Here is a 17,801-nt window from a genome sequence, read left to right on the forward strand (position 1 = left end):
ATATCCTGCGAAATATGGGGTGGAATATTTTTTTTCTCCCCCCTCCCAATGTTTCCCCTTCTTTCTTATTTCAACTTGACACCGGCAGCCCCGTCCCTTTCTTCTTTTTAAATTTTAATTTTCACCGGCTTTGGGCGACGTCTTGGGGGAAGCTCTTACCTGCTTGAAGGGGCACGCCGTGATGAACCGGTAACCCCCGTTCTCCGCGTTCATAAAGTACCCTCTTAAACTGTACGGCGTTCCCACCGGCACGTTGAGGCCTCCAATGGGATGTTTCAGGTTCCGAAAAACGACTCTGATATTAAGGAGCTGGGCGACGAACTCGAGGGCGGATTGCTCTGGGGGTTGAAATATGGAGGTGACGGTAGAAGGGGGGCGAAAATCGTCGGTAAAGAGAGGGGGGGAGAGAGAGAGAGAGTGGGGGAAAAAGGAAGCTCGCAAAACTTTTTACAACCGTCTGTCATAGACGCGGACTTCCGGTCGGAATTAAAAGCGACGGACTATCGTTGAAATTGATTGCCCCGTTCCCCCATAAAATTATCGCGTCGTTTTCACAGGGTGTGTGCAACCGGAAGTGAGATCCCGGAAAATTCAAAAGCAAAGAAAAAAAAATAAAGAAAAAATGAACGGAGGAAAGAGGGAGAGATGACCAGACGAGGCGGAAGAGAGGGTCGAGCAGAACTTGGATAATTCTTACAATTTAGCATCTCGCCCGAGATACTGCGCGCTGGGTTAAATAACAACGTGATGAAAACGAGGGAGGCGAGCGGGCGTTTTTAATTGGCACGTGAACAAACTTTTTAACTTGAATATTGCAGGCATGTGTTTACTTTCTCCGATGGCGAGCTGCGCGGAGACTAGGGGATGATTTATAACACGTACACATCACCAGCTTTTTCTCTTCTTTTATGCTTATATTTCTTTCTTTATCTGACGGGATTTGCGAAATTATAACTTCACCCCTTTTTGAATTCAAAGTTCTACTCCCTATGAACGTTGTCCTTTGCTGATCAATTTTCAATCAAATTTCGTTTTGTATTCCCTCAAGTTTGATTGCAAACCCACGGGGGGTCAATTTTTCGATTATCTCAAAATGTAATCTCCAACTCCCCAATTTCTTCACAGTCTAAATAAAAAAGTATAGAAATACGTACAAAAATTTTTTTGTTTTTTTTTCTTTAAAAACAGTTACCGAATTGTAAGTAAAATTGAATTCCGTTGAAATTTCATAACGCGATGAGATTCTTTTGACGAAATGCACGGGAACTTTGATTTGGCTTCTTCAACTCTGATTGGATTGGGTTTTTGTTTTCGTTTTCGAAAATTTTTTTAACCCACTTACGTGGCTGACGTATTCGGAACACGCGACTTACGAACAAGTGAGCCGAACTTACCAGTGAGGCAGGAATTCCTGGACGAGTAATCCTGACTAATCGTGAGCGATCTGCAGCTCTGCAATACAGAGATAAACTGTCGTTGGTCTAATTGCGAAAGAGTTTATGAGTGTGAAAAAGAAGAAAAAATAGAGTAAGATTGAAGAAAAAATTTGTAAAATGAAAAGGCCTATTCTGTCTGCAGACGTGCGTATGTTAATTGGTGAGATAATTTTTATTGAGAAAAACAAGACAATTATAGTTATTCGTCGGTTATCGATATAGATATACTACAATACATCATGGGTTACGAGAAACGGTCTATTTAATAATAAAAAAATAAAATAAAACACACACAATCTCTACGTATCCCCGACACGTCGACCGTCGACCTACTCGACGTATAATTAATTGTCAGACTTTTTTCTCGCTCCCTAATCAAACGGCACATCACTCTTCGTCTCTCTTTCCGTTTCTCTCGTAATTCTCTCCTCAACCGACAGAGATCGGATTATGCAGGCAAACAGACAAAATATCCTTTGACGTCGATCTTGATCGTCGTTCTCCTCCGACGAGTGATTCACTTCCGATTTCTCAGCCCTACCTTGCACCTCTTACCGCCGTCTTGGAGCGAGTCTCTGGACCGTTTGAGCTCGTTCATAACATATCTCGTGTCTTCGTCCTCCATCTTGGAATTCCTACAGTCCCCGTAGGTGTTGACGCTTATTAATTTCCGGCCGCAACACGAGTCCCCGTCTCCCTCCTCCTTTAGCAGGCATATCTAGAATCGGTCAGAACTACGGTCAGTCATTTACTATCCGAAACGGGATCCGAACCGCAACGGATATTGCCCAATACGAAACGAATGTCGATCGATTTGCGGCTCCGGCCGAATTATTGCCGACGCTCAATTAGGGGATGAGCGTTAATTTGGCAAATTCTGGGAATGGAATCGACTCGTAATTACAAGTCTCGAAACGCTTTGACAAATGATTCGCGAATCGGGGTCGGGCAAGGGAGAAAATATATTATGGTCACTTCCGACCGTTTCGTACAAGAAAATGTTGAAGAAACCCTTCTCAAAGTATCTTTTGAACTTCAAGAGGTTATATCTAGTCAGGATTTTTCGAAAGCGATTTTTTTTTACAAAATGTAGTCGAGTATATGCACAAAAAATTTCACGTCGGTCAGTCAAATATTCTCGAAGTTACGCGCACATTTGCAAAGAAGCCCCGGAGGGTTTGAAAGTGCTTGTGAACCTTTGAACGAGTTTTTCTTAAAACTATATTTTATTACATTTTATAAGACGCACTAAAGCATCAAGCTTTAAAAATCATTATTTTTGCAAATAAAAAATATCAGAACAAAGTTCAATGTTACTCCAATACGTGTATAAATTTTTATATTGATAAATTGAAATGTCTCTTGATGAAAAATTCTTGAAAAATCGCTTTGTTCAACCTCCTGCCTAGGTACAACCCCTTGAGTTACTCTTACAAATTAATTCCTTTACTTCGTGGTTCACCCTGTATAACTCGAATATAAATTCCCAAGGAGTGTACAACGTCTGTCAATTCGTTCCTGTCCCCTTTTCTGCCAGTTTATTACTGGGAAAAGTCGTATTCCAGGATACTTCCCATTTCCTCCGGTCTGTTCCTGGGCTCGAGGATCGGTCCTACTTGATCCCCAGCGGCGGAGGAACGCCATTACTTGTCCTGCGAATGCGCCCTCCAGCAAAGTCCGCGGAATAGTCTTTCCACGTCGAGGGGCGATATCAAGTCTCTTGCTTTTCTCTTTCTCCTTCTACTCCCGATTCCTGCACGTCCCTTGTTACTCGTCGACTTTGTCCGTCTGTCCGTCTGTCCGTGATTCCCGTACCCAGGATCTTTGATATCGTCATCTATCACTGATAAACATACCTTGGATTCGTCGCTGTAACATCTCTCACGTCTGGCGGCTAACGAGCCTCTGCAACGCTTGTGGCAAACGGCGACAGGCCAAGTGAGAAAGAGTACTAGATTGAGGAGAAACTCCGTTCGCCTGAAAGAGCAAACAAAGGTGTTGAAAAGCAGTTACGGATCGGTCCAATCAGCGACGATGAACCTTCGGCATATCCGCACGGATCTTCGTCCTGTCTCAGGATGCACGATGCGTCCTTCCGAGTCGGTGACGATGCTGCAGCAGCGGAGTTCCGGCTCAAAGTAGCCTTCGATCTTGCAGCCCCCTTCCAAAAGGGTGTCGAGACCCCATCGACTGACGACGGGGAAGAAAATGCCGACGAACCACTTGAGCATACCTGCACAGGAGTAGTACGTAGAAAAAGGATCTCGATAAATCTGAGGCTACGGAAATCAGCCGAATAACCGTGAGCAGGTAAGACGGTAAATAAGCGGGAGTGTCAGGAGGGATCATCCCTAATTTGACGTTATTTTTTCAGAAAAGGGAGGCGTTCCGAGAGGACTGATAAACACTCTCGTGGATTTCTCCCCTTTGCCGAGGAAACCGAGGACTCGGTTCCACCTCTCGACGCGATTTACTTCTCGCAAGTGTGATGAATGAAGGAAGAACCGAGCGATCCTCGTCTCTCGTCGGCTCTGAAAGGCCGGTAAAAACATCTCGCGTTGCGTAACTGTCCGCATAAACTCTTACCGAGAATCAGGAGGAGCAGGACGAGCAGAGCGCTGAGGATCAGGACGTCCTTGATCGTGTTCGCCAGCACGGAAGACTCCATCGAGGGGACCGGCACCGGACCCTGAAAACCAGCGGCGTGATAGTGCTCGGTTGACATCGGCTGACATCCGAGACCAGCGACGCTGCCAACACAGGCACAAAGACAGTGCCAGACGCAGAAGCATCGGTCCATTTTCTGCACGCGTATCCTCCGCATGGCTACCAATTCACCATGGTGATTGATAACCTCAACTGAAACGGAAGAGCAAACGAAGCGACATCGATTGGTGGCGGGGTATTTTTCTCGGACTTTAACTTCCTCTTTCTATTATTATTCGGCTTGTTCTTTCTGCTCGTTTCAAGTCTAGCCACAGCGGCGTGACTTTTCGCCATTGAGGAGAGCCGGAGAACGTGAGAGGCAGTAAAACCGAGACGTTAGAATGCTCCGAGCGTTGGTATGGGGACCGAACGAACGGTGCAATGAAATTTTACGATAGCGAAAATCTGGGCCTTCTCGGCGAACACGTCTCCCTCCAACATCCGAACGTTGTAAGGAAATGATAATTTACACGCGAATATCTAACGATCAGCGGTTCTCATGGAATATATAATAGCATCGACCGGTTTCCGTTATCGTTTTTCCCCGGTCACGAGGAATGGGGAAACTGTTTAACGTCCTGAACTTTGAGCACAGCTGAGAGAAATAGATGAAATTTACTTGACAAAGTCGGGGCATACTCGAAATGGCTTGTGTCTTCTGATCCTTACGGTATACACGAAAGCAACAATAATTCCTTTCTTACTTGCAATCACGGTACGTTTCATTATTTTCCTGAAACCTCTCGGAGCGAGCAAATATCTACGTCATAATTTATCGGTTCAAAGAGAAATCCAGTCGTACGGAAATCTTTTCCGAGAGGTCAGATAAAGACGGATGCAAAGAGAGCGTGAATTTCTACTGGGGTAAGGGTAATATGAAACAATACAACCCTCCAAATTCCTCGATGTTTGACGAAAATGAAAATGAAAACCTTTGGAAATGAAAGCGAAATAAAACGATTGAAATGTATGAAGAATGAAAAAAGAAAAGAAAAACAACAAACAAATTTTGCCCAGAAGTGCAAGATAATTTATTTACAAAACTAGAGTAGTCGACGTTTTCTCGTTATTCATACATTACATCTACCGGGAGGATAAATAATGACTTAGAAGCAAATCGGCGTGGCAGATTTATCGTCGACCATGTTTGAAATTACGAAGTAAAGATTTATTATTCGAGTTTGGACGGGTGTCTGTCGAGTTAGAAGTACTGCTGGATATTGGCGAGGAGCTTTCCCAGTCAGCCTGGAGTCTAGACTGTCGTCTATCGTCTAGACGAGTTACGTCTTGAGGGACAATGTCCCGCAAATTTCCTAACGTGTTCGGAAGCACATTTCAGCCGGGAAAATCGAGGCTTCCGAGGGCCGTCAAACCCAGCCGAGGGTGCTTCCGAAGCTCCGATGAGAGAGAAATTCGGGATTCGCGTTGAAGAATAGCTGGAGGTGCAGTTGCGAACGTTATTAATCATATTCAGGAACACGGGCGTCTCTAAATATCTCGCAAACTCACTCGAGGCGACTATGCCAACTATTTCAGTAAGCAGGCGCTAGTCTAACAATCCGGCATAAATACCACTCGCAGTAATCCCGCGGCTTTGAGACGACGACGACGTCTCTTCCCTCACCAGAACAAACAACTAAAACCGAAAAAAGTATACAGTATAGTCGAGTCATAAACCCGGGGTGGGCACGGGTAAATTTGCACTCCGCTATTCGCGTTCATAAATTTTCAACGATTCAACTTCTCGCCTACTATCTCGTTACAAACTGCGCGAACTGGTACACCTAGGTGTAGAAGACACCTATTCACCGTTGATATACATGAGAGTAAATCCGGACACCGGCTGCCGGCTGCACCGGATATTCACCTCATGTTACACAGTTTTAAAATATGCACGGCATATTGTTCCTGTCAGAAGCGAACGAGGCTAACCGCGAGAATTGATCGCGGAAATGTTCTCGGGTGAAATCAATCATCGAGGAGTGATGATAATCCACTTACCGGAGCAGTGAAAACCGTTCACATCAAGCTGTCCGTACAGATCCAAGGTAACTCTCTGGTCATGCTGAGGCGGTATGACTTGCATGGCGCCCTTGGCCTTGCTCCAGGAGATCGGAAGTCCTGTTGGACAGTCGCTGATCCTGGGCTGGTAAGGACAAGACGCCAAGCCCATGTTGCTGACAACTATGGTGACCACGGTGTGTTCTGGCGCGGTGCTGTCCACGTGGACTTCGGTGACGCGTCCTGAAGAGCTGGGGCAAAAAGGATGAGGCGAAGTTCCGGTGAGACTAAAAAATTCGGGGATTCGGGTAAGCGGCCTACCCCACTCGCACAATCGCGTTGTAGTCGGCCCTGACTTCCACGTCGACGGCTGACACGTGGAGGGAGTGATACTCCAGGCCAAGGTACTCCCGGCTTCCGGTACCGCTGACATTGTACTTGATAGGGTTGCTCGGAACGGAGGCAAAGTTGCTGAGGAAATAGCAGCCCGGTTTCCCCGTATCTCGGGCTTCCTGTCAACATGTCATGCAGCGATCGATTCACGCCGGTATTTTTAAATCTAAAGTTCTCGTCCCCCAATGGCGCTCGACGAATTGCGCTGCCCTTTGACAGCCGGTAACCTTCGATTCTACGGACTCGGTTTGAATTAATTAGGGCTCTAGGGAGGCGCCCAGGCTCCAAAATCCCCGGCCCATTCCTCTCGACCCGACACCTTTCCTCCGACGCCCTTCACCCCCTGACTGAACTGCGAAGAGGCCTGCCAGCAGTGGCTGCCAAACCCCGCCGTTTGCCAAGGATCAAGGTAACGCGACGCGGAGATGGCTAATGGAAATCGCTAAAACCCTGTGACACGCCAATTTACTGCGATTTAGAATGGGCGCCGGCTTTGAGCTGAATTATTCAGAAAATGCACGGGACTTGTAGGACGAGACGGAGAATCTCTGTCGCATCGTTAACCGGGATCAAATGGCGCGAAGTTGGACGTTCGCCGAACGATCTTTGACCTAGCAATTTGAATCCAATGTTACTACGATCCGTGTGACGCTTTCGTTGGAATTAAATTCCACAATATCCCACATTCGGAATCTTGATAAAAGCGGATCCCCGACGCGATACACGGTGCTGTAATTCATTGTAACTGCACGAATCGCTGCAGCAGGTCTTCAGTTCGAACTACCAGCTTTGACCACTCGGCATCTCGAGCCTTTGACGCGTTGCGCGATACCCAAAGAGGGCGAATGGCTCTAGGAACTAAGCTCACCACATCGTGCCTCCAGTAGGCCAATGGCTGGTTCTTCAAACAAGTTCCCTTCGGCTGTCCGCATCTATTCGGCTGAGTTGCAAACGTTGCAAAACCCACACCACCCTTGTCACACTCGTTTCCGTTCTTGTTAATCACGCTCGATTGCACCACAAGGAATTCATCCGATCCACCTGCAAAAGTGAGTCAATCACTTTGTTCAAATCAATCACACATCGTGGATAGAACGACAGGATTATTAGCTTGGCGTGTACGTAAAATAAAAGCTTGCGAAAACCGTACTTCGAGTTCTGAGCACATTTTCTCACTCATTTATAACTAAAGATTTTATTATGCTAGCTATTTTTTTTTCCTGTTCCCGCAGATGGAAGAATCTGTAGCGCACTCTCGTCGTAGTTTTTCTTCTACTGTTTGTCTCTGTATCCGAGGTGTCAGATCGGTTGGCGTTGCTCTTGTCGCTTTAGTTTGAAATTTTGTACGTGACTCGTGTGTTTCAGGAGAAAGGGAGAGAAATATCGCAGTCAACTTTGATAATACCCGATACACTTCGTCGTAGTCCAGTTTTTCCGAAGGCGTTGAAATCCCGCAGCGTTCATATCGTTTGAAAAGTGGCAATATCGCTCGACCGTGTGAGAAGACCGTCTTTAAATCTCCAGTGTTGAAACGAAATCAATATAAACTCTCTGGAAGCGCGATAAGCTCTCGGAAGCCAACTCAACCGCATGGAATAACATTGCACACACAACGTTTCGCACGATTACCTCTGAGATGCTATTTTTCAATACCCAAATGCGCACGTGGATCATGATGAAAAAAAAAACAATAAACATGTCCCACGCTTGATGCCAATAAAACAACCTTTCGCTTCTGGATACTTGGAAAGCTTTTCCGCTGGTACCGGAGACGGAACAAGCAGACGATCCTTCTCGGGATCTAAATTGTGCGCTTCCTTGACAGGCGCTACTTTCGCGCCGCTGTATGTAAAGGTGATCGTCGGCGCGCTGTCTCTTTGGCGTCTTACAAAAGTTCCCAGCCTAAGCAGGAAAGAAAAAACAGTTGGACAATTCACGCTGTGCTTCGGACAAAGATCTACTGCAAATGAAGTGCTGCCGTTTCAGGAAATGGGAAAGAGGCCAACTCACCTAACCATGGAACCCTGCGTGAGATCGTCCCAGTGTGTGGAGCCATCGGGCAACGTGTGCTTTTCGAAAAGCTGGAGATAGACTGTGTGCTCCATGATGGGGTTTTCCAGCTCGTACACGGAGTACCTGAAAAGTATAGAAATGGTCAGCACGATGCGAGAGGGTGAAGAAGAACTTTCTCTCGTATTATGTCATCACAGACGCGTAGAATTCGATGGAAGTTCGTCAGAAGGGAAATTGATTCAAAGAGGCAGCGATACTGCCGCACCATTTACGTGCCGCACATCCGAACTCGAGTTATGCCCACGCCTTGCCTTTGGACTGAGACTTATAGCAGCTGGCTGGTGGGAAAGCTGAGCCAAAAGCGAACGAGTTCTTCGCGGAACAATAGCGAGAATACGAGATCACGAATGTGAGTTATCGCTAAGCTGTATAAATTCCACTCACGTATTCCAAATCCTTCGCGATAAGCTCAATTCCTTTTTTTCCCACCTTCTTCCTTTTTACTCTCGCATACTTCTGTCGATTTGCGGGCTCTGAATCACCATTGAATTCGCGGTAACGAGTACCCGAGTAAGATTGCTACTCACCACAAATCGCTGAACCTTAAACAGTGAGCGGACTCCTGATATTTGACGGGATTGACGCGGGCCGGATGATGGCGATCCATGCAGTCCTGGCCACCTCGTACCTGGACACCACCGGCTTGAAGTTGCCTTTTTTTCCTCCTCTTTGACCTGCCCTTCTTTGTCTGACGCTCGGTTTCCGCACGGGAAATTGAATTCCGATCAAGTTTTTTCGATGGACGATGGCTATCGATGTCTTTCGGCAATTGTTGATCTTCAACAGTGTTGAGAAGGCTCCTCTTGAACGGCCACCACTTGGTTTTGGTCTTGCTCGGCTCAACGTTATCCGTGCTCTTCTCAACCTTCTTATTTTTCTTCCTTTTCTTTTTCTTTTTATCCTTCTTGTGCTTATGCCTCTTACTCTTTCTCTTCGTGACTATTTTACCGCCCGTCAAACGCTGTGTCCTGCGTTTCTCTTTAACGACTCCTTCTCCTCCGCCTCCGTTTGTCACCGAGGCCAGCTTCTCAGCGTTCATTTTGCTTACACCAGTCGCATACGTCACTGGCCTACGTGCACGACGATCTGAAGAGACAACCCAACGTTCGTTTCTCTTGAGCTCTGCCGGACTTTCTTTATCCAGCAGATTGCATACCCCACTGCCGCCCTTGTCGCAATGAAACAGTTCTTCACTTTCTTCCATGTCACGCAGGTCGTCTTTTCGCTTTTTACCAAGAGCTGTTTCATGTGATCCGTTTTTCACGAAATGGAGTCTATTCTTTCCATTATCCGACTTTACCTTTGAACTCAACGCCCGATCTTCACGTTCAAGACGATCCTTCAGCATCAAATTCAAAACAGCATTAGAATGAGCCTTCAGACTTTTCTCCACATCCTTCTCTCTGGGTTTTAACCTCGCCGAGGAGTGATGATTGTTCAGGCTTGAAACGTCCATTCGATCGTTCCCGGGTCGATACACCTGAGGCGATAGTTCTGTGATAAGTTCATTGCCCCGTGATGCCTTTTTCTGTAACTCAATACCGTCCGCAAGATCCTTGGCAATACTTTTTTCCAAGCCAACGCTTCTATCCTCGTATTTATTGTCAAGCGCCGTTTGAGCGCGTGTAAAGATTTTCGATACAGGATCTGAGGTTTTCCGTTTTGCTGGAGGTAATTGCTCGCCGTAATGCCTAACGCCTTCCCCGATTTCCACGACCCTCTCGGTAGTTTTACGCTTTTCGAATTGGTCCGCTTCGCTGACTTCAACTTCCGTAGAATTTTCTGGTACCAGTAAAATGCTCTGAACTTGTACGAGGGTTTCGGGCACGGGCCGTTTATCAACCGCCAACGAGTCTTCGTTAGATCCCGGCAAGAGATTCTCCAACTTTTTAATAAAGCTCACCATCGCCATCAAGTTCTTCAGCTTGATGGCCTTCCTCTCGTCCTGCGGACTGCCGGCGCAATTCTCGCCCTCTTTTCCGTTGCAAACTGTAGTCATTGCGTCGCGAACCTCCCCAGGTAAGTGACGACCATTTTCACTTGGTGATGAAATTTTCACACCCTCTAACAAAATATCCCCAGATCCGTTTTTCCTACCAATGTCATCAGAGTGTTGCCAAGACGGCAGATGGAGATCATCGGTTGACAGTCGCTCCTTTCCTGGCACACCTTTGACGTTCGTTCGAGTCGATTCACCGTTTCCGGAGTCAACTGGTCCAGCCGAATCATTCAGGATTCTATCAGTGATGTTGCGCGGATCGTCAACCATGTAGACGGTCTCTTCTTTCTTAGCGAAGCAAGGCTCGGTTATTTTGGTGATATGTTTCGGTTCGGAGAAGGTCTTGTATGCTTTGCTCTGTTTCTTTTCGAACACTTCAGAGCGATCGTGAACGTCTTTCACCGGTTGCAAATTGTCGGAATCCGTCTTTGCCTTACCGTTGTATTTCATATTCCCATCGGTCTGATCCGCGTTGTTGATCTTTTTGAGCTCAGATAATCCGCTGATGTTATTGGAGCGACCAATTTCTCCGTCTGTCTCACTGGGCCCTTTTGTTTTCAATAGAATCGCATCAGGCTCTTCATTTTGGTCGAAGAATTCAACGGGAATCAATTTAACCAATTTAATATCAGACAAACTGCTGTTGCCGCCGTCAACATCTTGGAGGGCTTTATCCAGCTGACTTGTATCGCGACTAAAATATTTATTAAGCTTTTCAGCTGCTCCAGTTTCACTCTCACGCGTAGCTCTCTGTTCCCTTAATCGTTGTCCGTGGCGCCGACGGAGATGATATTTTTTCGCTGCGAGTTGTGGGGGACGCAACTCGAGCTTGGCAAAATCAAAAACCGGTTCATCCACCGCTGCGTTGTTTGAGCTTTTCTCTAGATCGCTACTCGCATCTTCGCTACCATCGTTAAGTCGTTCTGAGGACTCGTTGGGATCGACAGGATCACGGTTGTCATTAATTGGCAATTTCTCGTATCGAGGATGAGCTCTGACGACAACGTTGTAGAATGTTTTTCGAGGACTGACATCATCGTAAAATGCCTTCGACAGTTCCGGGTGCATTCCGTCGCTGATCACCTCTGGTACATCGCGCGAGACGGTGGTCTCTTTTTCACCAACGATAAAGTCCTGTTTCGGATGGAATGCCGTTCTCGCATTTGGCGAGACAACTGCGGCAGCTTCTCCGAAGAAGGTATCTTTCTTGTTGTCACTGTTCACCTCTATCCCGTCTGGATACATCCTAGTCAAAGCTGATGACGGTGCAAGCCAAGAATCATTTGCGTGTTTTTTGTTGCCATCTAACGTCATGTTATCCAAGCTCATTCCCTCGATGCTCAAAGACATCGGCTGATCGTCTAATCCGCCGTTGATGTGCAGCTTACCCGATACAGATATCTCGAAATCGCTTCCTAGTTTATCAAAAAACGAATTCAGACCAATCGGTGAGTTGGAAACCAAACTTGATTGCGTTTCGTAAGGAATGTCCTCGTCGTAATCGCCAGGCTCAGCTTTTTTCCGAGCTGAAGATTCAAGAGCGGAAATTTTATCAAAGCCCAACAAGTTCGCACCGGATTCCAAATTCTGATATGCATCATTCACTGCTTGTTCTTCGATGTATTCCGAAGATTCATCGTCGTCATCACCGTCGTCATCATTTCTACTTTGTTTTTTCTCCTCCTCATGAAAACCGGCCGATTCGTCTGTATCAACATGGGATTTTGTGTCTCGAAAGTCGCGATTCAAGTTAACATCAATTTTTGTGTCACTGTTATTATCGAGGAAGCGCTTTCTTAGACCAGATGTATTTACGATCTGCGCGTTCTCTTCGTCACTCAAGTCGCGTTCACTGTCATCAATATTATTAAGTCGACTGATCTTTTTCGCTATCATGTTAATGTACTTATCGGCATCAAAGAAGTGCAGCTTTTCCATTGCCGTTCTTTTATTACCTGATGGAATTTCCTCCACCTGTTTAACACTGCTTCTGCTGATACGCTCATTGGCGTTATTATTCCTGTTGACTATTATCTTATCAACGAGTTCATCCCAGTTGGACTTCAGCTTATCCCTCTTATGCTTCTGGTAGGAGCTGTCCTGCAAGTAATCGAAGCTGGAATCGCCAGCCATGGGAGCGAAGTCCTTGTACTCCGATAGCAACTCATCATTCTCAACAATTTCCTCTTTCTCCCTCGACATTCCTTTCTCTTTGTTTTCTCTCAGCTGGTCCGCGAACATCAATCTTCTACCGCTGTGCCGGTTCGAACCACCACCGCCACCATTTTTTGTTTTCCTACGACGGACGTTAGCGTTCCTTCTCTGTCTGCCAACTTTATTTCCCTTCCCATACGGCCCGATGCTTCCCATATGATGACCCTTTTTCCCGCTAGTTTTACGCTTCATACGATCTAGCTCACGATTCTGATCACCGACCAGCTGAGGTGAAGCGCTGGTGTCGTTCGATTTGTTTTTTTCAACCACTGATATTACCATCAGGTTGTCATTCGGCTGCATTCTGCTAAGCTTGTCCAGAATCTCCTTGTCGTCCAGCGTGTTCGCCGTGACATGTTGAGCCGGTGTTTCGAGCTCTGTAGAAGCCTCTCCGTTATTGTCCTGACGAATTTCCGCAGTGGTTGTTTCTTTCTGGGATAAATCGTTCCTCAGAGTTGTCTGCTGACCCTCTGAAGGCTTGCCATTTTCGTCTTCTTCTATCAAGAGAATGCTCATCGTGGGAGAACTCTGAGGTGGAATCTGTTCTTTGCCGAAGATGCTTTCTGTCGTCGGAGACCATCTTCTCGTTGATTGTACCGAGAATATTCTCATCACCGTGGTTTCAACGCTTGGTCTCCAGTTCAGGTACTCCTTCAGTATGTCTTGGTGTTTTTTTAGCTTCAGAAGGTCCATTTTTCCCTGCCACACCATGTCCTCGCCGTTGCGACAAGGAGATTGTGCACCGTTCGAACCTTCTTCTCTTTCTGCCGGTCTCTTTTCACTAATATTTTCAGCCCTGGACTCTGATCCAGGACCTAAACTACCTTGACTCATGGCTGCTGAACCACGTTCTTTAGCGTATTCTTTCACCTCCCGCTTTCTGAGCGTTCCATGACGCGTTTTTACATTTCTGCGACGCTTTCGTTTCACTTGATCGTTCAGTTTTACGACCTTCCTGCCTAGACGATGTCCAGTCCTTTTTCCGACATTTCTTTTTGGTCGAGATTGATCAACAGATTGAGATTTTATGGCTTTGGGGTGAGCTTGAACATCGTCAGAGTCCGAATCGTAATCGTAAAAAAATACTACACCGTGATTTACGTTTCTACCGTAATCATGTGAATTTTGTTTATCATTTTTGCCATCTATTTCTGCGTACATACTCGCTTTATCGTTAAGAGCATCCAGCTCACGTTGGATATTCTGATGCACAAATATTGGCTGTTCCATTACAGAGTCGAGGTGAAAATTTTTCGCCTCATTATTGGCTTTAGAACCAAGATGAGGTGCGTCATCATTCAGTGGTGGAGAGGCTGTAGTTGTGAATCTCGCAACGCTGCCTCGTCTCTCTTTGAGCTCGTTAATCATTGGATCGAGATTGGTGACGGTATTTTTGTTCGCGCGCTCTACTTTATTTGGATACTCAAACGTGGTATTTCCGAGTAATCGCGGCTTTGAATCGTCGATTTTCGATTCCTGAACAGTTTTATGATTTTTCAAGAGTGACAGAATATCGGCCATACTCTTTGTATCCTCCTCGTCATCTTTCAATGACTTTACTTTAGACGCCTCGTGATCAGAATACGGAATCACATAATTCGTACCAAAATTATTGTCCGCTTTTTTTACGTTCGCTTCCAAGAGGTTCGGATTATCATCATCACTGCCGTGTGCATCAATTTTCCGGGAGAGAGATTTGTCCAGGACCACGTCGCGTCGATCGGGTGCAAACGCAGTTACGTTCAGCTTTTTTAACAAAACTTTTTTAACGCCACCTGGAATCTCATAACTATTCAAAAATTCCCGAGGGTCTTGCGAAACCGAGTAAGCCTTGATCAAAATAATGCTAGCCTTTCCTGTTTTTCTTGAAGGTACAGATCCCTCGGGCTTCCCATGATGCCGTAAAATTTCACTGAAGCTTTTCGGCCCATACAGAGGCGGTGGTTTGACTGCTCCTGCATATGTTGTTGAGCTCTGGTCAGTGTCAGTGTCATATTCAATGTCGACCATAGTCAAATCGTTACCGGCCGTTGTGTACTCATTATCATTATTCGGCGTCGTAGGTTCGTAGACAGTCATCGCTGTTACTTTAGTTGTCGATTCGTGTTCTTGATTAACCTTAGTTCCCGCGAACGCAGTCGCCGCCTCATTGTTGTTTGTTAAACTCTTATCACCGTTTTCCTTATCAGTGCTTAGATCGCTGCTGTAGGTCGTTGCCATAACGTCAGTCCGCCCCTCGTCGCCAATGGTTGTCCTTCCACTGCATGCCTTTCGCACCTCTTCCAAGGCTTTTTTCAATTCTATGTTCTCTGCCTCTAGGACTGCTTTGTCATCCTCTTCACTCTGGGATACCTGTGTAAAGTCGGTGGCCCTTTCGCTCTGAGAGTCTTCGTCCGTGAATTGTACGTACGTCGTTGCGTCGAATTCAGTAACCGGTTCACTCTCCGAATCGATCGGCGATCTCTCGATGACCAAATGCTCACTATTCATCGCTCCGCCATTGAAATTTTCACTATCGAGTTTACTGGAGCTTTCTTCAATGCTCCCGACGCTTGTTGAAGACAGCGACGAAGAAGCCGACGTTGTGGATGAAGGTATTGTACCCTCATCAGGAATTATCGTGTCCTCTGCTTTTTGTGAAATCGTTGTGGTTGTTGTTGCCGCAGATGCACTTGTCGAGCTCGAAGTTACTCTGACCGTTGTTGTATCTTCAGGTGAAAGCGAACCTTCCACGTTGTTGGATTTCCCATTTGAACCAAGGGATTCAACAGACTCTGTCTTAGAGGTTGAACTACTCGATAGGTCGTGGGTCCCTCGAGTGGTAGCTATCGTTGACTCTTCGGGTGGTAGGGACTGTTCACCGTCTTTCTCGCTAGCGTCGAAGAGTGCCTTACTGCGACTATTGTGACACTTCTTTTGTAACTTGCCTACATGTGTGTTGTGCCAATGGTTTTTATTTGAAAATTTTGAACTGGATATTAGCCGGCTGCTCTGATCGTGCACCTTGAAGCCAGCATCATTTTCCCTTCTCCCGGAATATCCCTGCTTCCGTAACCAGGAAGGCGACGCTCCGTGATCGTCTCTCATCATCATTTCTTTAACAATTTTATTTATGTCTGTCACCTTTGTTACGGTTTTTGCCATTCTGCGATTCGGAAGACTTGGGCTGTTGGAAATCTGATGATCTTCCTCGCGGAGTCGAGGGACCTTGTCGAACGTTCCCTGGGCTGTTACTGAACTACGTCGTGAGCCAAGCCGCCCACCTTCTGGGGATCCGATCTTTCTCGAATGGTTCCTGAACCTTCTTTTGTCACTTTGATGACCACCATTCCCTGCTGACTCGGTACGGTCCAACTTTTCAACGCCATTCCCAGCGGCGCCCAGCGGGAGTACATGGTCAGTAATTTTCGCCCCTGATTTCAACACGTCGACGTTGGGAATTTTGTTCAGCATCACGTCGAGATCTCTCGCCATAAAATCTTTGCCTGAATCACCCCGCTGGAGTAACGATTGTTTGGCATCGTTTTTCTTACCGTCCAAAGACTCGTTCAACGCCTCGCTTATCTCGGCAAATTCCTTCTCAATCTGTTGGTCGATTTTACTCTGTCTCTCGTCATTACTCTGATGAAACGGATCTTCGTACGAGATCGAACGAAACGATCTTCGTCGAGACGTAAGACGATCTCGCACCAAATTGTCTAATCGGTTGAATTTCTCGTACATGGACTCGTCCGCATTCTCTGTTTCCATTACCGGCGAATGTAGTCTAGAACTATTTCCCACGTCAGATTTCACCCGTTCTCTCCGATTCTTCAGCGACTTTAAGCTTTCCTCTTCATTTTTCGCCGCTGCACTTTCGTCTAGGAATATCCGTTCTCGTTCACTCGCGTAATGAGGGTCGGCAATCACGGTGACAGATTGATCCTGATACCGATAATTCCCCTTCACCATATCTTCAGAGTGTGTCGTTATTTTCACAGAACCTGGCTTATCCGTGGAATTTTCGTACGTTGATTTTCTAAAAAAATTTTTCAATTGTCGAACATCACTTGGGACCTCGACATTTGACGAGAAAACATGACCACCGTGTTCACTGTCATGAGCTAGGATCGACTCTAAATTGGGACTTTGCAGACTCTCGAGGGTTCCATCCATCTCACTATTATCCAAGGCCACTCCTTCGCGGTACGATACCGCCTCGTTTTCAGCCGATTCGAACTCCTTCAGAGCCTTGTTCGCTATCTCACTCAAGGTATCCGGCGGCCACCCGAGCAACTCAGAATCCGAGTGATCTCCTGGATACACGTTCACGTCGACGTCAGATTTGAAGGGTTCTTCAAGCTGCGAATTTATGTAATGATTGTTGTGCATTTTCGCGTACTTTATTACCCAGTCGGCGTACCGATCCCTCATGTCACTAGACTCGCCGTTTTTACGCTCTTGAGAAGTCTTCAAGCTCCGTGAATTTTTCGATACCGATGATTCAAAGGAGGAATCTTTTTTCCCGCTTGTATTGTCTTCGGACTGCGATGGTAGGTACAAATTATCATCGGCCAGTTCTTGCCGTAGAATAATCGGCCCTGTGTTATTACTATAGTTGGTAGATAGTGAATGATCAGTGATCGCTGTCGCATTTTCATTTCCAAAAACCGTACGAATTTTATGGGGCAATTTCACTCCTCGCGCATCATCACGCCCAGGCAATAAATTTGGAGATAAAGCCGATTGCGTGCCATTTTCCAGTGAATTATTTCTCTCGGGTTCTAATACCGCACTTTGCAGCTTACCCACGATTTCACCTCGGGGTAAGGTTTCTTCCTGGCTAAGTTGATTCCTCTTTCCTTCGCCCACTTCGCCACCTTCGACATCGGGCCTCCCATCGCCCAGCGTCAAGTTTGTATTCGATGTCTCGCTAATCTGGGAAAACACTGGCACGTGATCTTCGACAGCTTTGACATCGCCTCGGGCGAGCTTTCGAA

At 46.4% G+C, this 17,801-nt stretch overlaps 1 protein-coding gene across 1 annotated transcript in view; it reads right to left on the reverse strand.

Annotated features, from left to right (window-relative positions):
* Positions 1 to 9,685, reverse strand: part of LOC124293848 (hapless 2) — a 34,737-nt gene extending 25,052 nt beyond the window's left edge. The window contains exons 1-12 of the mRNA XM_046736433.1: positions 9,137 to 9,685; positions 8,547 to 8,672; positions 8,263 to 8,438; positions 7,405 to 7,577; positions 6,465 to 6,655; positions 6,144 to 6,394; positions 4,023 to 4,295; positions 3,477 to 3,669; positions 3,293 to 3,413; positions 1,978 to 2,154; positions 1,395 to 1,452; positions 160 to 338 (exon numbers count right to left, since the gene is read on the reverse strand). Coding sequence (XP_046592389.1) covers positions 160 to 338; positions 1,395 to 1,452; positions 1,978 to 2,154; positions 3,293 to 3,413; positions 3,477 to 3,669; positions 4,023 to 4,295; positions 6,144 to 6,394; positions 6,465 to 6,655; positions 7,405 to 7,577; positions 8,263 to 8,438; positions 8,547 to 8,672; positions 9,137 to 9,648 — 2,430 coding nt within the window. The 5' untranslated portion in view covers positions 9,649 to 9,685. The remainder of the gene's footprint in view (positions 1 to 159; positions 339 to 1,394; positions 1,453 to 1,977; positions 2,155 to 3,292; positions 3,414 to 3,476; positions 3,670 to 4,022; positions 4,296 to 6,143; positions 6,395 to 6,464; positions 6,656 to 7,404; positions 7,578 to 8,262; positions 8,439 to 8,546; positions 8,673 to 9,136) is intronic.
* Between the last annotated feature and the right edge of the window lie 8,116 nt (positions 9,686 to 17,801).

This window comes from Neodiprion lecontei, chromosome 4 (assembly GCF_021901455.1).
Source record: "Neodiprion lecontei isolate iyNeoLeco1 chromosome 4, iyNeoLeco1.1, whole genome shotgun sequence".
NCBI lineage: Eukaryota > Metazoa > Arthropoda > Insecta > Hymenoptera > Diprionidae > Neodiprion > Neodiprion lecontei.